We start from the raw sequence: 24133 nt of genomic DNA on the forward strand, positions 1-24133 counted from the left end.
CATGACTGAATTCCTGTGAACTCCATGTCAATGGAACATCTGGTCATACACCAGTGTGTTGAACACCCTCCTCGTCCTCAAGCCTGATCAGCAATACAGTATAACATTTTCAGTATGAAATGACATGAAGCAAAGCTAAATATCTCATGGGATGACTTAAAACCTCATCTACAGTATATACTGTACCAGCTTCCTTTTTTTGAGTGTGCTAGATGATGCTGTTTTCAGCAGATGCTAAGAATATAAACCAGTTGTGGCTAAGCGGAAACAGAAAAAAAACTGTCCCACTTCTCTGTGAAGAGGCACCAAAGTGGTGTGATGGCATACACATGTAAACCCCAACTGGAAACAGTTAGAGCCACAGGCTATCTCACTGATAAAATAAAGATACAGTTGTTCAAACAGCACTGATTAAAAAGACAGTCATGGTTGAGATAAAAAAGAAAAAACTTCAACAACTGAAGTTCAACAACTCCTAATTCAACTTTTATTCCATTTTTTTGCTAACTGATTTCATCCTTACAGTCATAAGTACCCTGTAAGCATAAATAAATAGCATATTCTCAAAAGAGGGGTTCCGTTTGTGTAGACCATAATTAATAGCAAATATTTCACCCAGTACTGTCTGATTTTAATCCAAAGCCATTCTGGGATCTGATGTAGAAGTTTAGTTCTGGCTTATTCAGGGCAGAAACTGTCATGCTTGACATTTACACAGCTGCTTGTAATATTTGGGTCATCTCGTACATTTTGTCATGCTTTTGAAAAAAGTTTATTCAGCATTTGCCCTGTTATTCATGTGCCCTGTTTACTTTAGTGTCTCCAATTGAAGGTCTTTAACCTTTTATTACCTTTTGATGTCTGCTATAGGTGGTCAATGAATTGAAAGATTTAAATTATTATTGTTATGCTAGTTATTATATATGTTATTATATGCTAGTATGCAAGTTGTTAAAACTCACAAACTCTCATATTCAAGACTGTGTGCCCTCCATGCCTCAATGTCCCTTCAGAACTGTGCAGAAGAGGGCATTCACAGGACTTGCTTCACCTGGTATTGACACATTATAAGCATTGTAATTACAAGTACTGTACATACATCTGTGTGCACCTGTATTAAACTGTGGTCTCCACATGTATCACTACAACTGGATCTTTGATAGACTCATGGTTGCACCCAACATGATTAATTCTGCCTAAATAACAGGAACATGGGAACATTGCACATTTTATAGAAAACAGTGTTTCCACGAACAGCTGTAAACAGCTCATTATAGCAGAGCCATTTTGTGTTTCAGTAATGGCGCACAATTGTTGTTGTCGTATTTAGCCACTTTATGTTGCGCTTCGCAGTAGGTGTCAGGGTGTGAGGTCACAGCTGTGTATGTGTGAAGACCACACAGCCAGCTAGTTCATAGGGGGTGCATCATCCTACTCTTTTTTATTTTATCATTATCACATTTAGACATCCACCACAACACAATGCATACAGTATGTGTACTTTAATGTTTTTGTGTCTTGCCAACAAATAATGGCTTTAACAGATTCTGTGACACATGTGAGATATAGTGGGTTAGTGGGCATAGTGCAAATTAAATCCCTTAACATTATGCTATACAAAGCAACTGTTGCATGGCCAATATGGCTGAGTATTGTTGTTCTAGCATGCTCCCTGCATTGATATTGGCAGACATTGTGGTCTGGAGAACTTAAATAATCTGTTGGCAAATTATCTTGATCATCCAATGAGAACATAACCAGTTATGTGGTTGCCCAGCAGCAACACTGATCAAAATGTTGTCCAATGATCATCATCTTTACAGTACCATGTAAACAACAGGGTGGAAATGTATTCTGCAGTGGAGGCTCTTTTGTATGTTTTCATCACACACAGCAAGCCTGGCCATACAATAGGGGTTGCAATATGTGCTTATGCTAGTGTTTTTCTACCAAAACAAAATCTGTGTTATCACTGAAAGCCTTTAATTGGAGTCAGTGACAGAAACTGTACTTCTGCAACAACTCGTTATTTACTTCTGCAACAACTCGTTATTTGTTCACAGTGAATCTCTGTATTTCTATATGCAGCCATGCTTTTCCCTCTTTGAGCTTAGTCAACCCCTGCTATCTCCCCTGGCATGCTGTCACTCCATGTTTGGAATCATTGTTCTGGTGGCAGTCATCTGGTTTGATTTCCGAGAGTATGGCTGAGGGCCTCTCGCTTTCCTCGGGTGTCACGTTTCACAACAGCGACGCTGAAGGCTGTGAGTGGGAATAAAGAGGAACTTCCTTTTAAGGCTGACATTGTACTCGCAGGCCCACCTCCTCCGCACAGATGCCATTTCCTGAGTTGAAATTCCTCGTAGTAGGACATTTTGGTGAATCAGAGGGAACGGGAATATAAATACAGGACAAATGTGATGCAAGGCCCGGCCCACACAACCCCACTACGTCACTTGGATTTCCTCTCTCATTTTCAGTAAACACCTGTACTCTCAATTTACTGTATGAAAACAGCAGAAAGAAATGTCACTGTCCAACAGTGTTTTGTACTAAATGGTTTCTTGAGAGAAAACATTCAAATAACAGATTTGGATATGTTATAAGATGTTTAAAACATATCGTTTTATGTTACACTTTTGGAGGAGCATTGAAAACATAATGTTGACTTTCAAAAAGGATAACCACTGCCATTACTGCTGACTCTACTTTAAGCGATTACAGACACATTCAAAGGCAGCCTAATGTTAGAACATCCTGCACATGTGTTGCCAGGACAACTGGAAAGGAAAGACTGAAGAGAGACTTGCCAGAATGGAGTTTTGAATAAAGTTATCAGTGACCTTTGCATGATTCTCTATTTCCAATGGTCATGACATCAGAGTTACTAATTGTAACTGTCCAGAAGATTAAAATACAAGCTATGACCACACTCTTACAGTTTAGTCAGACAACACCAATTAGATCGTTAATGGCATTATTGGTCAGGTGACCAGGCGATTATGGGGTGCTGACCCACAATGATAGCTGAATGTTGGGAGTGAGTAACTTTACCAGACTCAAGCCAGATGCAGCACTGATTGTTGGCTGAGAGTTTTTTGAGTGAGTGGATTGTTTCTCATCATCAGCCGTTTCCTGTCTGACAGAACTGTTGCGTCTTATCTGGGAAACGCACACGTTCATAAATCTTTATGTAGCTTGGTTGCCATGGACACCGTTCAGGATGTGTGATGGTAGGGCACCAGACAGAGTGGACATAAAATGCAGAAAGGATATAAAAGGAGGCCATACAGTTCTATCATTTCATAGTGGTGTAGTGGTGTTAAATAAGTAATTAACCCAATAAATGTACTATATTCTGTATTCTAACAGGTAATTAACAGATTTTTAGGGAATGCGTAACATTAGTGTTTGGCTTTATCAACCATGATAGCCCTATGTCCTGGTGCTTCTGTTTGTTTTCTTTAACCGTTGTGTATTATAAGCATATTTAGCATAAGCAACCTGTGCTGCACTCCTGCATATGAAGGGGGATGAAGGGCATCACTTCCCTTGTGTTGTGACTGGACAAAGAGTACGCTGACTTGAATATGGAAAGAGTCTTCGATAGAACAAAATGAGAGCCTCCACTGGGATGGGGCACGGCAATGATGCAGCTGTTGGGCAGCGTCCAGGTTAGAGGTGAGTTTGTTACTGGAAGGCAGCGATGACTGATGGGTCTCATTCCTTTAGTCCCAAGTGCCTCTTCTTATTGCTTTCCACAGTAGATCATACAGTAGGCTACACAATCAATGCATCCGTGTGCCCTGAGAAAGGAAGAGTATATCTAAAACGTCTCCTATATTTTTCTGTCGTATTTTTACTCCCATGCCACAGATGGTTACTAAGACTGTGTCTTGGTAAAAAACAAGTCTCATTGATAAAGAACTGGATGCCATGCTCTTTTCTTTTTGTTTTTTTGTTTTAAATATTTCATATACTTAATCAGTTTTAATATTACTGCTCTGTGCATTGTTAGTCAAATGATGTGTGCATTTTAGACCAGTGAAGTATTAACATTGGAAACACATTGAGTAGGTCATGCATTCTTGAAATAACAAACAGCCCCAGGAGCCAGTTGATAAATCATATTGAGTGGGAGGTCACGAATGGCAAAGAGTTCCTTTGGTCTGTTACATGACAGGCTCAAAGACCTAAGCCATTATGGCATACCTGACCTCTATAGGTCACACGAGGGGAAACGGAACCATGTGCACCCTGAAAGTCATACACTGCATGCAGTAGGAGTCTTTGGAATTAAGTCAATGCAGCTCAGATGTGCTATGTGTTGTTTTATTGAGAAAGTCCTTGCATTGCCTTGTCATTTAAGCAAAAAACATGTGTAACAATGGCTTGCATGTTTTGTTTTTGAGTGGAACAACATCCATCTGGCAAATGGACGTCATCAACTTAACCCTTAAACAGGCAATGTGCACTACGGGATACATACTTTTTAACATCCTGTATGGGGCCACAATATATATTTTTTTCAAATCAAGTTATCGGTTATCAAAAGTCTTGTCTTTTATCAATATCTAGGTCACATGACTTGGTTCAGGTTATCAGTCATTGGTTCGTCAGCCTGATCAGAAATCAAAATGGCCACCAGTGCTTGAGCACAGGCTAACCATGAGATGAGTAATTACGTATAAATCATAGTTATATTCAATAAAACAACCATATTAACTCTTATAACTGATTATAACTATAGTCTAAATATATGTATGAAGAGAAATAAAGCCTATTATGCTCATGGTGTTAGTTTAGCAACTTTTAAATGTATGTATCCCACGAGATACGTTGCCAGATTAGCGGTATAACATGTGGTCAATGTGTATTCTATGTGGTATTGAAAATTTAGTTTCAGATAGGAAGATAAACTAATATACACTGCAAAAACAAATGTTATCAGGTACAGGTATGTACATTATGACAGTATAACCTTAAATATATCCCCACAGGGTATCACAGTTAGCTCATTTTATGGCAACAGAAGGACAATTATGAGAGCGATAGAGAACCCTAACCCTGAAGGCTTTTCAGACTCAGGCAGTAGTGATGCGGATGAAGATGAGGAAGCAATTATCAGGCAGAATGAGGAATTAGAAAAGGAGGATAGTTCTGATGGGGGAGGGGGAGGGGGAGGGGGGGGGGGGGGGGGCGATGGAACAAACGCCCAAAAAAGCCGAGGAATTTAGGTGACAGTGCCTTCATTGAGGGACACTTGGTCATATTTGTGAGCAGGCCAACCATCTTAACCAATATGCTGCCCCTTATTGGTGTGGAAAGCTTCCTAAAACTGTGAATTTCCCTATCATACACTCAACACAGCACTGTTAGAGTTTGTATAGGCTATATGTTGCTGATATTTTGCAGATTTGGCAGATTAACGTTACCCTGGAAATTCAGAATTCTTGCGAGACCACACTTTGAATTGTGTCTGCAACAGACTCTGGCAATGAGTAATGATGCACATTATTTTTGTCCCTTGCATTGCGGAGAACCAATCACATCGATGTATCTGATATAGGCGGCCCAGAGGCGAGCTAAACAGATGACGATAGAGCTGCAACGTTGGAAGTCAGTAAACATTGGTCATAGTGATATCCAATTGCGTCAAAGTCCGGAATCAGTCAGAATAAACATTGGTTGTATGTTATCCAATTACATGTGGTGAAATTTTCAAATGCATGCTTGGTGCCGTCCCTTGAGTTGGGCCATTACATTATTCGTGGCCAGACCATTAACCTTTCTAGATTGCCAGGGTCTGGATTTTCCAGGCTAGATTAGTGTTCACAAATACTGACAAAGTAGATAATATTTGTGATTTTGACTCTTTATAGAGGAAATGTGGGGCATTGTGATCATCAGTTTAAAAAAAAAAAAAAATCAAAAAATTTAATTTTTAAAAAATTTCGGGATTTTTTTTTTTTTTTTTTTTTTTTTTTTTTAAGAATGTTGCTATTCAAGGGGGGCGCTGTGGCGCAGCAGGCTACAGCGCTCGTACCATTTACGGGTCCGAGTGCCCACGGGGACCCAGGTTCGAATCCGGCCTGCGGTCATGTCCCGATCCCACCCCATCTCTCTCTCCCACTTGCTTCCTGTCTACCACTTCACTGTCCTGTACTAATAAAGGCAAAAAGCCAAAAAATATACTTTAAAAAAAAAAAAAAAGAATGTTGCTATTCATATCATGAAGAACTTCATAAAAAATGATGAAAATTCATTTTAAAAATAATATTTGTTAAATAAATGGGCAAGAAAATAAAGCTTCTATCAGTTAAGCATATCAAATAAAACATTAAAATGTTAACCATTTTGAATTTTTTCGTACCTTAATAGGGCAACGTATCCTGGGAGATACAACTCATAAAATCCAAAATATACAAAATATTTAAAAAATGAGTATGGGAATTTTTTCCTTAGGTGTAAAAGAGACAAATAATAACATGAAATGATTTTTTTCAACTCATTTTTCACTTCTGCCTGTTTAAGGGTTAAAAAAAAGAACACTTTTGATGTTATTGTTAGTATGTTGTTAATTATATTGTTATTGTCATCAACAACCCATCTACCCAACTACCTCTGTTGCCCAAAGAAACGCTTAAGCCATTTGTGAATGGACCTATCTCGACTCAACTATGAGACATAGGCTACTAGGTCTATTTCTAAATCTTCATTCCAGTTTTGCTTAGTGAAATGTAGTGGAGATATATTATGTCAAATCCAAGACAATAAGACGGAGTCGCCTTACTTCATCAGCAATTAGAATTCCATGTCCAGTCATGTTTGGTCCAATGTGGTTTAAAGGCCCATAAACATCTCACTGTAGAAAGTTATCAAGACTAAATGATTTGCGTGATCATAAAAGGACAACCCACAGAACAAATAGCACCGAGACATTTGATACTAAATGTGCGCAAACATTGAACATGTTGTGGTGTTTCAATTGGTGATGAACTGTCTCTATCACCAAGGTACAAGCCCCTGCTGTTTTGTGATAGGTTCTTCGAGCGCGATTGCTTCATTGTAACCGCCTATTCTGCCCCTCCTTCTCAATGTACTGTTCAGAGGGCAGGCAGGCGAGGGAGCGGGACTCAGCAACGCTGTTGTTCCTTTTGCTGTAAAACCTTCTGATTTTTAAACAAGCAGTCATATCAGCGAACGACGAAAATGGAACTGTAAACATTCAGACAATACGCCGAGGGATACTCAGTGGAATAGGCTATAACCTCGTTCGTTTGATTGAACTGTAGTAGTTTCCTGTGTATTTGATTTCTTTGGACGTTGTCGTAGCATTTTTATTTTGTTGGTGGGGACCTCATTGCTTCAACTCAGGAACTCTCCATTGACATTCCCTGCTTTGGCAGCTACCGTATCTTTTTGCCGCAGTAAGTCTAGAGTTTCAGAATGTTTCCCGTAACCTGTGTGTGTTTAGTGTTGGAAAACATGCTTTTCCAAATCCCAACCATTGTCTTATGCCGATGTCTAATGCTTAGGTGTCTGTATTCCAACGCAGTTGTTGGTAAACTACTGTCCTCTCACACAGCTCAGATCAAATAACAAACTCCATCGTATAGTTTAGAACTTAAACAACCCGTGCACCATAAACAAGTTAAACAGCTTGGTTTCTGATCATCTGCTTTCCTCAACCCTTTGTCACTTTGTAGTAAAATATAATTGTAGCCTACTGTAACCTTGTAGCCTATGAAATGATACTTTCTTACTGAAATGTTTTCTCAGGATGTAGCCAAGGCTAACGACTGTTAACGTCAGAGCCAGATGTTTATAACCAAGTTGTGGTTTGGGACAGAAATCTAGCCTGTAATCTGGGCTACCTGTTTTAAAACTGTATGGCAAACTCATGCGCAACGTAGCCTGTGTTTCACCTTGTCAATTTTACTTTGTTTTAGTCTCTCCATGACGATCAGCCGAAAACATAACTTCATTTTAATACACTGAGTGAAAATGGCAGCTGCTCTCAGTGGCCGAAATCCGGGTGGACGCGGACCAAACCCCAGAAAAGGCCGGATTTTAGGCATCATTGACGCCATTCAGGATGCAGTTGGGCCACCAAAACAAGCTGCAGCCGACCGCCGGACTGTAGAAAAGACGTGGAAGCTAATGGACAAAGTTGTAAGTGTTTTTTTTTTGCAGTTTTAAAGGCGACAGCCCACTCTCATGTCTCTTGTAGGTTTCCACAATTTCCACTTTCTGAAAAAGAAATAGCCTATTGCATTTTGATTAAATTAACTTTTTTGCAATAACTTACTGCATGCTCTCCTGCATGTTTGTTTTGCGTTTGTAGGTGAGACTTTGTCAGAACCCCAGATTACAACTGAAGAACAGTCCTCCATACATCTTGGATATATTGCCGGACACATACCAGCATTTGCGGTTGATATTGTGCAAATATGAAGAGAATCAGAGATTGATTCAGCTCAGTGAGAATGAATACTTTAAGGTCTATATTGACAGTCTGATGAAGAAATCTAAAAGGGCAATTCGCCTCTTCAAGGAGGGAAAGGAGAGGATGTATGAGGAGCAGTCACAAGACAGGTAAGGATTTGGGCTCTAATGCACTGTTCTATATCTTTAATAACCATATCTTTGCATATCTATAGCCTATCTTATATCTTATATATCATATATCCTACGGCTAGATGGGTATTGTTTAGCTGAACATCTGGTGTTAGTTGATTGCTGACCAGGCCTTTTCCTCCACTCAAAGATTATGTGTGCATTAAACAGTTTTTTTTGTTGCCATCTCCAGAGCAGATTGAGAAAGAATAGGACTTTAGTTGAGATGTTGATTAGAAGACAAGGTTGACATTTGCCTTGATTGATTAGTTTGCTTTGAATTTAACTCAAAATTCAAATGAAGGCAAAGGTTTAAACAAACAGCTCATCCAAGTTCCAAAATGAGGCAAATTAGGTACAGAGTTAAAGTGAATATTTGTCCATTGGGTTTGTGTCAGTTCTCCCCAGTTGAAAGAACATCAATTAATATTTAAGTATTTGAATGGAATGGTGAATGGGGTGAAACAGAGGTAAAGAGAACTTGTTTGCCTTAGGATAAATGTTGGCAACTTTTCGTGACATATTGCCATATTGGGAAGCTGTGACACAGCGGACTGAGGTATCAGTTGATGGCCCCAAACCGTCTGGGATGTCACTTTTCCTTAAATCACTAGAGAGAGATACCCTCTGTTGCCCTTAAAGGCACACAAGATTGAGAGAAGGAACAAAGTGAATTTGTCATTTTGGAGATTAACGAAAGATGAGAGCCAGAGAGTTCATCCACAGTGCAGTGAAACTGCTGGGAGCAATCATCCTGGTAAACTGGTCCCAGGTCTGTAGTCCAGCCTCTGGGAGAAGTTCACACATGTGCTTTTCTAATCAGGGCGGTCCATAGAAAGGATGCTCCCCTTTACCTTCTGCTTAGTGTGAGTAGGTTATATCCCCAGGTTATAACACCCAAATGGGAGATCTGTATTGGTGTGTTAAATCATGTTTATCCATCTAAAATGTATAGTCCTGAATTTATGAGTTTTCCTCATATACAGTATTCAACAATGTTTCTTTCATTATAAGGGCCTTTTTTTTATAAGAATATCTTGCTTTTTCATTCTAGGCTTTTCTAGAATCTCTTGGCATTTCTTTGCCCATTGTAAGCACATTGACAGCAGTGCTTGCTTCTGATATCTACTATGTGCACATACTGGAAAAAGTCCAGCAAGAGATCTGATCTTAATTAATCATACCCAAAACTAATTAAGCTAAATGTATAGGTCTTGAGGCCAGACTAATGTAATTACATTTGGATTAAAATAGAAGGGCAGACAAAATACTGTACCAACAATGTTCTCTTTCCCTTTTTTCTCTCTAGTCGCAGCTTTTGTTCACAGTCACTGTAGAATTATTTCCTGAGGTGTATGGCTTTTGAATTACCCTTTGACAGCTCGTATGGAGAGATTGGTGCCACTACATGCAGTGTATGGCACATGATGTTATGTTTAACCTTGAAGATTAATAATATGGCCACAGAGAGGAACTGAAGGGCTATGAGGTGCCTGTGTCAACCCTCATGATGGCAATAGTGTACCTGCTGAAGTCGTGTCAACCTTGTTACTTTTGATAACTATGGGACAGGGTGCAGGGGTCCTGTGCGTTTTCCTCAGACTCCGGTGCTCTAAGTGCATTAGCATCAATTAGTATTGACATTAAGAGGAGATTTAAAGGGGTCAGGCAGAGAGATGGATGCTGGGATGAGCACGCGGAATGGAGATGGAGCAGTGACTGAAAGGGCAATGGGTATTTGGGGGGTGAAATGGCTGTCACTAGGAAACAGTGCTTTACCAGCATGTCATCTCTATACAGTTCATCTTTAGAAAGTCTGTATTTCCTCTGTTGCACAGTGACTGGCAACCTGATGATTGGAGAGTGGAAGGTATAGCTAAAATAATCGTGTTAACATTTTTTTTTTTTTTTTTTTTTTTTTTTTTTTTTTTTTTATTTTTATTTTTATTTTTTTTATTACTTTACAACACCATAGACAAGACAGGCATGTAAACAACAAGAATAAGGAAAACAAACAAAACAATAACAGACAAAACAAATAAACAAGCAAAAAAAAAAAAAACGTACACAAACAAAAAACAAGCATACATATTTCAGATATATAACCCAGCCATTTCATATTTAAGCTGTAATTTAATTTCATGACAGCCAGAACAGAAAAAAATAGAAATGTGGCAATAAAATAGAATCATATCCATAATGGTCAAGATCAAAACAATAAGATATGATATTATTGATCTTTATCCCACTTTTTTGTGATAGCTAATTTTCTCCAATCATCTGATTGTGATTTTCTTTTAGTTTTTATCATATTCTTATTCATTAAATAATGATGTTTTAGAAACATGATGAATGATTCCAGTGTAACATATTTCTCTTTTTTGAAAGTAAAAAATTTCCCAAGGAGCACAATAATGTTCAACAACATATTTTTTTCTTCATGCAAACCCCAAATTATATTGATTATTGTTATTGGTAAGTCAAGTTCTTGCTCAGATAGCCAAGCTGCCACCTTGCGCCAAAAAAGTATCACATCTGGACAGTACCAAAACAGATGCAAGGTGTCTTCCTCTTCTTCGCCACAATATCTACACATACTGTCTTCAGTTATTCTCCATATCTTTAGCATTTTCTTTGTTGGTAAAATTTTGTAGAACATTTTAACTTGAAAAGCCCATATATATGTTGAACAGGATGATTTGTATAGATTCTTATAGATATTCAACCAAGGGAGTGGAGTATCAAAAATACTTTCCCAATAATCTTGAAAATAGTATGGAGATATTGCAGTATTTTTAAAGGATAAAAAGAAGCTGTACATATCAAAATTTACCTTTCTATGTCCCAACCATTTATAGTTTTTAATAACTGTGTTAACATTTGTTTGTTGATCTGTGGATTATGACCATTTAAAGATGAAACTTCACTGCAAATATTTGCCCAACACAGAACTAAACCAAGATTTGTATTGACTATGTCTTTAATTGGAATTAGATGCATTGAGTCTGCAATATTTGAAGATGCAGTTTATGATTCCGTTTAACACAAGCTGTTGATGTTGCTCATCAGCCAATCAAATGACACCACTTCCTCCCGCATCCCAAGCACCATAATAATTGACTGGGATTGTTTGTGGTTCGGTCTCAGCTGGAGGACTGTAAAGAACAGTTTTCTGAATTTGACCAAAAGTGCAAGAGATTGGAATCATAGACTTCACTGCTGTGCAATACATTTACTTCTTGTTTTGCATTCAAGTAAAGGATGCGGTTTGTCTGCTTTGTTATGTGGTTGTTTTCGCTTGTCATATGCACGTAAAAGGTTGTGTTTATAAAATCTAGTTAAGCCACCGTAGAATCAGTTATATAAAAAAATATTTCCCTTCTTTGTCATGATGCATAAATTATGACAGTTTGCAAATTGTGTGTTCTATTTCTCTATTTTTGACTTCACTTTTTGTGTCCTGTTGACTTTTTCAAGGAGAGAGGAACTTATGAAAAGAGCTAGCATGCGTAGATTTGAGTTAATCACATGACTCATGAGTTTGGGTTGTACACGTGAACAACATGAACTGAAAGTGCTAAGAGTTCATTAATTAGGTTTCAATAAGCAAGAAAGTTGCCTGCTTTTAGTACTGTTGCATATTCAATGTCAGAGAGGAAAATATGCAAAATAGGAAAAGCTAAATATTTTACAAATCATGTATGATCATGAGTCAGACTGTCACAGTTGATGTTTTATCATACTGTAGACTTCATAATCTTGTTTATGTTTGTGTTTTTGCCGTTTGTGTTTAGGAAAGTATGGGTTTTGAAAAAAATAAATCTTTGACTAGATTGTGTGGCAAATGTAAAGCAACGTACAGCTTAAAGACAAATGCAAGCAACCCCATTAGTACTGCCTTTCATGCGTCATGATGAGAAGATGGTTGTGTAGCAGCCTGAAGGCCAAGCAGAGATGGTAATGTGTTTACATTTTACGACTTCCAGAGATAGCAGCTCACTGCCACATGTGGTCACTGGGCATAATATGACTCTTACTGTACTGCACATGTATAGGATGCATGTAGCCTGGCCCTGCACATTCAGTCTGCTGTCATGGATGTTTTGAGTATGACAAAAATGAGCGGGTAGTGGGGGAAAGCGAGTAACATCCGGTGTTTTCCCTGCATTCGTCCTTTCATTATCACCTCGCCAAGGCTCCTCAGATGTAAGAGTCTTATGGGACCATGGTCTGGTGTCTCCCTTTAGTGCCTCAGCACACACACACACACACACTCACACACACACACACACACACACACACACACACACACACACACACACACACACACACACACACACACACACACACACACACACACACACACACACACACACACACACGCACACACACACACTCACAGTCACACTCACTCACTCAACACTCCACCCCCTCTCCCAACGTCTCCCCAAAGGGGGGTCTTTTTCAGCTTATGTCATCTGGAAAAGATGTTGTGCAAAATGTAGACCAAACTCCCCACAATGCTTGTCACCCACGTAAATATTCTTTAATGAATAACCAGCTTTTGAGGTTTTATTTGTGCCTTCTGGTGGTTTTAAATGTCAGAACATCTGGCCGCCTCTTTCTTCCTTCCCTGACATTTCTTCATTTCTGTCTGTCTCTCTCACACCGCCTTTTTTTTCATCTCTTTCATTCGTGCTCTCATCAGTTTCAGGTGTCATGGGGGCCTGCTTTGTACATAGCATGTGTGGGTGGATGTCAGTTTTTTTACACTGCTCTCCAAAGTGTTCAGTTTTGAAGCTAAAGAACACTAAAGCCACCTTAAAGGGCTTTATGTGTGTGTTATCTGCTTGAAGTGGACAGGAAAGTATAGGATAGGAATCAGTAGGGATTTTTCTTGATGATACCAATCAATACTGAGGCTCATGGACTGTGTCTGAGGAAAACATTGGTTGAATGACAGCTTTTCTCTTTGTGCTCGCTAAGCAGCATCATACTGCTCGTCAGTGAAGTGAGGTCTAACAGCCCGGACGTGTCAGATGTTAAACGCAAACCTTGGGTGCATAAACGAAGGCAGAGGCTTTTGTCTGCTGAACTTGCACAAGTGTCCATCCATATGTGCCACGCTGGGTCTTTTGTGCTGGAGGTCTGCAGGGAGTCTGGCCAACGTGGCTGATTAGTTGTCCTGTGTGTGTGTGTGTGTGTGTGTGTGTGTGTGTGTGTGTGTGTGTCTTCCCCAACCAGGACTGCTTCCTCCTCAGTGCTACCCCGCCCCGTCTCTCCCCTCCTCTCCCCTCCCCTCCCCGGCCCGCCTTGCCATCTGAGCTCAGCCCCTCCGTCTACTGCTGGTAGACAGAAATCAAATCTGACAAGCTGTGAACAAACTGTGTGGCTCTAGAGCTTTTGAGCACCGCTGCTGCACTGTTGTCCAGAATGTCCACTATACTGAGTATGTGTATGTGCATTGTGTTGGGTGGTATTTGCTCCCTGCCATGATATGACTACCACGTAATGTAACAGATAGAGATTCTTACTGTAATGTGTGAGGTGTATTTCCCTTGTGGCTTTGATTTATTGTTTGATCAGCAAACTCATCACCGGGGTGAATCATTGTAGAGCTCCCTCACCAAGGCAGTAATGTGTGGGGAAAGGAAAATGTGAGCCAGCCACTAAGTGTCTCATAGCAGCCTCTCTGGGTGGTCTGATCATAGGGCAACATGGCAGTGCTGTCTGAAGGCCCCGGAAAACTGTCACAGCAGTAGGCAGCCAACCCCACGCTTGTTCCCATCTGTCAAATTCTTGGCATGCGGCTGGTTAGAGAAGTAGTTGGCTTATGAGCCTCACTGTCATTCCTCTGTCTGCGTTATCATCGCTGGGCTTTTTCATAATGCGCAAGCCAAAGTTCAGGCTCACTGTGTGAAGCTACACATGCGTGTTGTTGGAGCTAATGCTTTTGAGATAGTGGCCGTGCTCTTTTCACCAGCTAAGCTATTCCTTCAGTGTTCAAGGGAAGCTGTCTTGCTGTACTCCCATCAATAAGTTTGGTCTTAATTAAGCTAATTAATCCTTTGCAGTGTGCAGCGCAACCTTATTTAATGAAAGCGTCCTGCAGGAGTCCCTTTGAATGCACTCTTGGCCGTGCACAGGAAAGGGAAGCCAGCCCTGCCTGTCATTAAGTTTGATGAGTGTGTGTAGGTCTTCCAGCCTCCTCTTGCACACCTATTGATTTGACTAGCATTTCCAAAATAACAGTTCTGTCAGTAAACATGCATCCATTTTTTTTTACTGACACCTAGCATTATCTGGTTGGTCTTCTGCTTGTTTTTCCAGTTTTTCAGGGCCATTGCAGAGGTGTTTATCATTTCTGAACGTGTTGCGTTCCTCCCTTTTAGTTAAGAGAGCCTTAAGAGCACATGCGTGTGGACATGTGGAACTGCTGTTACAGATGGACAGGGCGCATGGGAGCTGCCTGCTGCTGCTGCTGCTGTAACATTTTTACTGCTCCCTTGACAGCCATGCCCACAGTAGCTTCCTAAAGTAATTGGTTGAGAATCAGTTGGATTTAAAGTGCAGCATTTGCCAGAAAGGTGGATGTGTCTGTAAAGTGTTCTTATTCCTGATTCCTGCCTTTTTTTAGGCACACTAGGGCTAACTTTTTTTTGCATATGTACAGCGACACATATAGAGTAGAATGTTTTGTAAAATTACACTTTTTAGATGGAATAGCAGCCTGTGTTACTGAATTTGTATGTTAGGTTCATGTCTATTTTAGTTGATGCATAACAGCATTTTTATCTGAGCAGTTGAACAAGCTGATGCTAGATTGATCTGTACAGTAGTACAGTACACACAGCATATTAGAAAATACCATTTAACAGTTTCTCAGCAACAGTATCACCAGTTGGGAGATAACAGCCTAATTTTGAGAACTTGCAAGCTTTTTTACAGTTATCATCAGTATCTTCATTTCCTGAATAACTAGCTACTGTATGTGTTTTGCAGAACACTGTGAACCTTTTGGTCATGATGTCAGGCGATATATTTAAACATGCAGATTAGCATTAGTAAGAATGTTTGTTGACACTGACCAGCCACTTAGTTGTAAGAGCCATAACCCTTTTAAGTTTTTCATCCAATCTGCAATTTTTTGCTGTACCACTGCAAATAATAATGGCCCCAAGATGTCAACCATTTTGGCTTGTACCACTTTACGTAATTTACAGGATGGCCTTTTGTTTTGCGACATGCTTCATTTGTGGTTATCTTTAAGCTGTCTAATAGAGGTAGCCGTGATGTTATCAGGGAGGATGTTGCTGCTTATGGCAGGAAGTATGCTTGTTGCCGTGTCCTTCACTCAGCCGAATGGTCATTGTGCTTCCATAGTCTGTGAATGACGCGTGGAAGAAGGATCTCTGCCACTGTTGGTTGAGCCGTTTCCTGTTCTCTGGATAGTATGTTAGAAGACTGATGGGTCATTGGTAAATTAAAGGGGGGGAGAAAAAAAAGCAAAAACTGTAGATGTCTGTAAGATAAGTCACCCATGGTGAACTCCCAAGGCCCTCCACTGTCTACAAATGCTCACTCACTGGCCTCCCTTTGCCCAGAGTAGTGAACACACAGCCCTGTCTGGAGGGCTGGAATCACACCCTGGACAAGCCGCCGCGGCTGCTGACTCATCGCGCCGTGATGGACGGAGGCAGAGCCGTGGCGGAACAGAGGGGGCAGGACACTGTGGAGGAGTGCAGGAGACGGACGCTCTCAATGTAATGAGGAGGAGAGGGCTGAGAGAGAGAGAGAGAGAGAGAGAGAGAGAGAGAGAGAGAGAGAGAGAGAGAGAGAGAGAGAAAAAAGCCTGGGAAAAGCTGAGGTGTCACAGGAAATGATGTGTGTTCCTCAAGTGGTGCATTGTGATTGTCGATAGCCATTTTAGGTCTTTGTGAGGATATCCTCCCGAGTGCTTTTAAAACAAAATTGCAAATTGGGACGGTGTACACGACATTGATTCACAAAGACAATCCTATTAGGAAAACAAGACAGTGATCAGCCATGGAAAGCTTAGCAGGTGCCTTTTTCTTCAACTGAAGATTTTAGCAATGAACTTTAGTGTGCTTTTGTACCATCGCTGCATCTAAATTTGGAGTGCCGTTCATATTGAGTGTAGTATTTGCTGCCGTATTTATAAGACTCACAGCCATGTCTGGGTAGTGGAGGGAAATGAATATCATTGGCAGCAAGACTATTTTAATTAACATTTACCCAAAGTTAATGTTCATTTTGGATGTGTTCTTGTGTGTTTTGCCTCTCATGAGATGTTGGCCTTTCTTGTCTTGTGAGCAATTTCACATGAAAGGTGTCGCTAATTGCAGCCATCTGGTGAGGAAATGGGGCCCTGGACGGCTGGTATGGGGTGTGCTGAGCGACGGCGGCGGCGACGGCAGCCAGCCACCGGTTGGTTCGAGGGAGTGAGTGAGTGAGCAAGCATGGAGTGGGACGGAGGGAGCTTGTTAGTCACTCGCCGGCTGAGTAAGGTTGCATGGCAGCACTGACACACACCAGAGGAATGAAGGGGTGTCCCCCCCCCCCCCCCAAGTGTGTGCGTGTGTGTGGGGGCGGGGGGGGGCTGGGGGTTCACCGGGTTCGTCAGGGTTCTCTCGTGTTCACCATTCAGACTCTAACTTGTCCATTACACCGGATATCTTCTGTCAGATATCATATGTACGGTGCAGTTTTTGCTGAATGGCAATTTGAGCCCAATATGGCCATTCTGCCAGACATTCATGATGTCATTTATAATCAAAGAGCAAAGAATGCTGCTCTGTCAGCTCTGCTGACATCAGAGGAGAGGCACTGCCAAAGCTGACAGAAGGACTCTGGACTATGGTACTGAATTCCAGCTAATGTCCTGCACCCTTTCCTGTTCCTGTGGGAGGCAGAAGAATATTCTAGAATCTAGAATGGTTTTAAAGGATTTACCTGTGTTCCCCATCGTATCCGTGTCTCAATGCTGAGCTCGTTATCCTAATCTGTCTAAGAGAATGTTGATAGGAATAATAAAATGGCAGTATGAAAAAAAAAATATGTTGCTAATGTATTATTACTAATGTTGTATTAGTCATTGTTATTATGTTTTTTTTTTTTTTTTCGAAAATTTAACATACTGTATTGAAGGCTGCTTTTTAAGTTGGCCAGTTGTGAGAAGTCTCTGGTCCAGGTCACTTTGAGGCAGCCTGCCTACAGTCCGGTCCGGTGCTGCTGGGCACAGCTGATTTAACACAGGGGTGGCCGAGCTGACCTGACCCACTATGTAGTTCTTAGTGATTTCAGTGATAGTGCTGCTTTCACAGCCAATGGCAGCGGTTCAATATCAATCAAGTCAAGTCAAGTCAAGTTGAGTTGAGTCTATTTATATAGTGCATTTCATACACAGAAGTCATTCAATGTGCTTTACATAAACAAAACCAAACGGTAATATCAGATAAAATCATAGATAGACAAAGAGTGGAAATCAGATGTGGACATGGATTTAAGAGATCATGGGGAGAGATACCTGAACCAGAAACTGTTATCAGATAGTATAAAGGTATTGCAAACAAAGACTGTTGAACTAGTTTTGGTGGTTTGTCTGCCAGGTTGTCTGGTAGTTTATTGAAGGAGTTAATAGCACACTCTTGTAAAAATGCTACTGTTTGTTTTCCTTAACTATTTGTCTGCCTGTGATGGAGATACTATTTTATAAAGGTTCTTCTTAATGCTTAACACCTAATGGACCCTATGCTGCATCTAATGGCTGCTACAGTATATGCTGATTTAGTGAGGTAATCTGCTCAGCTTTAAAGTGAAGCCAAGAGGCAGAGAATGGATTGGGGGGGGGATTGGTTCCTGTTCCTTTTGAACAGCACAGGTGCTCTCTTTGAACTGTGCTGCTTGACTCTGTGTTGAGTTGAGCCATAATGATATAAACAGACATGGGCATCCATCCATCCACCATTTAGTCTCACAAGCCTCGGTAATCGAAAGGATACTTTTTTTTTAAGTCCACTGTAAGAGTTCCCTCTCAGTCATATATGCTCTCGTACACTCTCTGTTGACTGATACCATAAGGCTACTGTATGTATATGTGTAGCATCTCAATGCGTGCACTAAAGCGTGTCATATGCATTTTCCCACATGACTACTCGCGATGACTCTGGTCCTCCAATGCCCTAATGAGGTAGGCAGCTGCTTCACCTCAGCGTCGGGCCGAGTCATCCCTCGCTCCTTCCCTCCCTCCCTCCCTCCCCCGCCCCCGCGCGCGCGCCGTGCTGCGGCTTGCTGGCCGCTAGGTATGGAAACGAAAAGTAGCAGTTAGTCCAGCCGTAGTGTGTAATTAATGTGCGCCGCGCTCGCCTGCACAGTCCTGGCCTTGTTTGAGTTTGCCCTGATGAGAGAGCAAACACACCGAGTGAGTCACAGTGTTCTTTCGCCTCTGTAGCGGCTTGAGCTGTGACTTGGCCTGAATTTCACTGTGTGTGTGTGTGTGTGTGTGTGTGTGTGTGTGTGTGTGTGTGTGTGTGTGTGTGTGTGTGTGTGTGTGTGTGTGTGTGTGTGTGTGTGTGTGTGTGTGTGTGTGTGTGTGTGTGTGTGTGTGTGTGTCTGTGTTTGTGTGTGTGTCTGTTTGTGTGTGTGTGTGGGCGTGTGTGTGCCAATGGCTTTTTGACAATAATACAAAGTGAGGGGCAGCCTTGTCTCAGATGGATCACTACTATTTGCCCAGCTTGCTGAATTGACTTCACCTGAGCCCAGGAGTCGATTGCTGCAGTTGTCGTATGAGCTCGTGCTAAGCTCAAAGGAGCAGGGTCCGGTGCATTCCACAACTCCTCCAAAAGCTCTGTCTGTTTTCCCATTCAGCCCTTTCATGATATCCGTTCATCAATGGTTCACACATAACAGCACAGATCAACAGAGATGCATTCATGTCCATGCGAGTTTAGAATTTGCATGCCTTGCAGTCATTTATTAGAGGTTCAAAATGGGGAAATTCTGGTTCGTGACCAGTTCTCCACATCAGCACTTGATGCGGTTTAATCACACAGAACGGTGTGATGTTCGGCACGTTTGTTTGAGGTGACTACCGGGCTGTAGTTTCGTGAAACGGTGCTGAAATAGAGCATCAACCACCTCAAGATCACAGCGCTTGCTCTGTTCATTGTGCTGGCTTCGACATATCATAAGCAGCTGGGGTTATGTGCTTCCTGTTTGATGAATTTTGTAGAGAACACACCTGCAGCAAAAACAGCAGCATTTTACATTAATAAAAAGAGAATCCTCCGCCATACTGCGAAGAACAAAGACGAGAGCTCCAGAGGCTGCCCAGGAGGCAGAGGGCGCCGTGTTCGCGGGAGCTCCGTTTTCATCTGCTGGCTCTGGGAGACCCTTTTTGAAGGCTGTTTGTGGTTCGGTGGCTTGTTGTGAACTGCTGCATAAGAGAACGTTGCCGTCGTGTTTTACAGAATGACTAAAATGTCAGTGTTTGTTCAAGGCTTGTCATGGGGTGGGGAGGGGGGAGGGGGGCTGCTTAATGAATTAATCACATTTCTTCCCCTCTCAGATGCTGCATTGCTGTCTTGTATTGAAGCAATTGAGTGTCAGTCTCAGCCCTTTGTACTCCTGGATATTTTTTTTTTTCTTCATAAGGAGTTTTTATGAGGACATTTTGCTTGGAGCACTCTGCTGGTTCTCTGGTGAATTAAACTTGTTTCATCAAATCATCCAATAAGTATCATGCAGAGTGACATCAGTGCTGGAGCCTGTATCGCAAGTGTTGGCCCAGTTACATGAGTGAGACTGACAGCCAGTGTCTAGGGGGGGTGAGGGGACAGCTGCACAGACCTGGTCAGGGGGAGATGTGTGAAGGGCCGCAGCAAGCAGAGGTGGGTGGTTTGTACATGCCAGTGTGCGTGAGGAGATGACCTTAAAGTGTTTGTGTGTGTGTGTGTGTGTGTGTGTGTGTGTGTGTGTGTGTGTGTGTGTGTGTGTGTGTGTGTGTGTGTGTGTGTGTGTGTGTGTGTGTGTGTGTGCGTGTGTGTGCGTGTGTGTGCGTGTGTGTGCGTGTGTGCGTGCGTGTGTGCGTGTGTGTGCGTGTGCGTGTTTATTAGTGCTTCGCACCACACAAGACCACACACAGAGGCACACACTCTAAATTAAACTCCCTACTGTTGATTTGCTTATAAATCTCCAAATATTGTGCCAGGAGTCTTGTTATTTAAACAGTGAACATCACACGAGTGGAGAGGGGAGGAGAGGAGGAGATGGGACTATGAGAAATGAGTCTGCTTTAAAAGCCCCAGTAGGTATCCAACTGTGTGAAGCAACAACACAGTTTGTTTTTGTCAGGGTCGTTGTGAAAGCTGTGGAGGTTTGTTTGTAGGTTTGTGCCTCACATTAATCAAGCTGTCTCTTCCATCCTGAGTGCTCATGACATTTAGCCAGTGCTCAGTCTTATTAAGAAATGAATGGGCCCCAGATCCATCACCTTTGTCTGACGGAAGCCCCATCTCTCTTGATAATCAGCTGACAGGGCCTGCCCATCGCACTTAGCACGTTTGCATCACACATGCCCCCCTATTCCCCATTTGATTATGTCCTTTGAAGTGTATTTCATCAACAAATTGAACAGAACAGCTAATTTCACAGCTAATTACCATTATTGTGAATTGCCCTCCTATTCATTAGAAATGGCAGCGAATTCTAGTACCTCATTCACTTCTTTTTTTTGCGCTGCTTGAAATCGTCTACAAGCCTGATTTCATTTGACTGAAAAAAATCATCCTGAAAATGTGTTCAAATGAATTGACAAATCCTCCTTCCTGGAGACTCCAGCCAGCAGACACGGGCGTTGCATATCTTTTGTGACTTTGAATCTCTCTGTGTGTGTGTGTGTGTGGGCACTGCAGAGAGGCCAGGGCACGGTGCCCGCTCCTGGAGAGGACATTTAAATGAGGACGCAGACGGCCGCGTCCCAGCTGCTCTCTGGCGGCCAAATGCTATGGGTGGGAGTTGTCACAGGGGAGCTGAGATGAGATGGGGGAATTGGGTGTAGTCTGTGTGTGTGTAGTCTGTGTGTGTGTGTGTGTGTGTGTGTGTGTGTGTGTGTGTGTGTGTGTGTGTGTGTGTGTGTGTGTGTGTGTGTGTGTGTGTGTGTGTGTGTGTGTGTGTGTGTGTGTGTGTGTGTGTGTGTGTGTGTGTGTGTGTGTGTGTGTGTGTGTGTGTGTGTGTGTGTGTGTATGTGTGTGTGTGTGTGTGTGTGTGTCTGTGTGTGTAGTGTGTGTGTGTAGTGTGTGTGTGTGTGTAGTGTGTGTGTGTGCACCAGGGGACACATGTGTCACTCCCTGCCTGTCCCCTTCCTGTCCCTGCCCCCTGCTCCCATAGTGAGGTGGGATTTAACCAGGCAGGGGCCTGATGAGACAGCAGTGACCACACAGATTGACACAGACGATGCCTCATTAAATGCACATGCTTAAGCTAAACACACACACACACACACACACACACACACACACACACACACACACACACACACACACACACACACACAAGCCATATGTTAAATGACTTCTTTGAGTGGCAGAGTATACTGACAGCATTTCAAAGGAAGCCTAATCATGAGTGTGCTTTCAAGTCATCTTTGCATTTTCACATTCATCTCAGTGCAACACCCACTGCATTTAGCAGAGCTATATGTAGGGAGTGCATGTGAGGTCTGTGTATCAGTGGGGCTACTTATAGACCAACATTTTAATCCTTTTTGTTATTGCCTGTGCTGTTTTCTGTGAAAGTTGTCTGTAAAAAAAAGTCTCTGATCCACCACAACACCACACAAGCAGAGCTTATTTTTAAATCTTGTTGTCATGTTTTTTTTTTTTTTTTTGAAGTTGTTAGAGCTTCTGATACGATCGTGTTTAGGTTGCTTGTGTTGAGTGTGGGAGGCAGCCTCTTAAGTGTTTGGGGTTGTTGTTGTGAGGCAGACTAGGACCAAGAGCAGAACAAAGCACGGTGTGACAGATGGGTTCTCAGTTCTATCCAAGTCTGGAACAGAGTGCTGATTCCACAATTAGCCTTTCCTGTGAATGCCAAGCTCACACTCTATGTGTTATCAGCACAACACATTTTTTTTCTCAGAGAAGTAGAGCTCCAGGGTGCTTTATGATACTTGAGTATTTTGTGTGAACCTTATCTTAATTGTGGTGAATGTGTTAAGAGCATCTTACTTCGCTTGATTTGCAGGGGAAATCTTTGTGAAGGAGGCAAATTAAAATGTGAAAAATGTGCATTTCAATATTAAGTCTTGCACGTTGTTATTGTGACTAGAGGATGCTGCAGCAAATTGGTCCAATCCTGGATTTAATCTACAGTAGAATGTACTCACTATAGAATGTTACCCTGAAGGCAGAACCCTTTGTCATTACCTGGCCTTTTGGATGTAATATCCAATCCCAATTACTATTATTATTTTTTAGCTTGGCAGTGAGCTTATTTGATGTCATTGAATGTCAGTGTTGGACTGCATCTCAGTAAGTCTACAGGGATGTGGCCGCATTGATTTAAGTATAAACCCATGGACTGTGATTTCCCACCATAGCTCCTCCCCTCATTAAAGTCTCAAACACATCAAGGAGCTGCTGGAGATGAACTGCTGAATAACATGTTCCCTCTCTCTCTCTCTCTCTCCCTCTCTCTTTTCTTGTTCTCTCTTTCACTAATGGATAGGCTTGTTTTCCTACCCCTCTGCAAATTATTTTCAATTGATTGAATAATTCATGGCGATGCTGGTATGGAGGCTGGTGGATGTGTGTGTCTGTGTGTGTGTGTGTGTGTCGTGTGGCTGGCGGTGGCAGCAGCAGCAGCAGCAGCAGCAGCAGCAGCAGCAGCAACAGCCGCGTTAGCGGGCTGGGTTCACAACGGGGGGTCCAGATAGATATCTCATCTGAGTGATGGCCCTGACCAGGGCCTTGCAGACCATTAGCATCCCGCGGTCACTCTTAACGTTGGCAGCATCAGCCTGGCTAATGCCTCGGCTCTGTCTGTCCTGTCGAGATGGGAGTCTGGCAGGTGTTTTAATGATGAGTCATCCAGCTGTCCCTTTGGGATAATGCGTCCTGATACCCCAGAGATAGCGTAGCGAGAGGAGGGCTGTGGGCACAGGCCTGATTACCTCGGTCTCCTTTTCCTCTTTATTGTCGTCCAGATCAGATGTCTTGTTCACATTCTTTTTCTATTCCGATCGCTGTGGGGAATATTGTGTGTTCAAAGGTGGATTTCAGGTTCATTTTTGTTTTCCTTTTGATCCGCTATAATTATTTTTTTTATTTTGGTGGAATGTAAGCATAACATATAAGAAATAACAGCTAAGCTATGCAAGACTGCAAGTAGCACATTTTAAGTAAATTCTGTTTTCGAGTGACACTTTGAAAGCGAATGTAGGCCAGCGTGAACTGAAAGAGAATAATGCACGAGCCGTGCGGAGTGTGGCGAGGTC

The 24133-nt window shown here is 42.0% G+C and overlaps 1 protein-coding gene across 4 annotated transcripts in view; it reads left to right on the forward strand.

Moving 5' to 3' along the window:
• Nucleotides 1-7122: 7122 nt before the first annotated feature.
• Nucleotides 7123-24133, forward strand: part of cblb (Cbl proto-oncogene B, E3 ubiquitin protein ligase) — a 55094-nt gene continuing 38083 nt past the window's right edge. For all 4 annotated transcript variants that reach the window (XM_062536468.1, XM_062536470.1, XM_062536469.1 and 1 more), the window contains exons 1-3: nucleotides 7123-7430; nucleotides 7953-8175; nucleotides 8348-8598. In XM_062536468.1, coding sequence (XP_062392452.1) covers nucleotides 8008-8175; nucleotides 8348-8598 — 419 coding nt within the window. In that variant the 5' untranslated portion in view covers nucleotides 7123-7430; nucleotides 7953-8007. The remainder of the gene's footprint in view (nucleotides 7431-7952; nucleotides 8176-8347; nucleotides 8599-24133) is intronic.

The sequence above is a fragment of the Sardina pilchardus genome, chromosome 5, assembly GCF_963854185.1.
Source record: "Sardina pilchardus chromosome 5, fSarPil1.1, whole genome shotgun sequence".
Lineage (NCBI taxonomy): Eukaryota > Metazoa > Chordata > Actinopteri > Clupeiformes > Clupeidae > Sardina > Sardina pilchardus.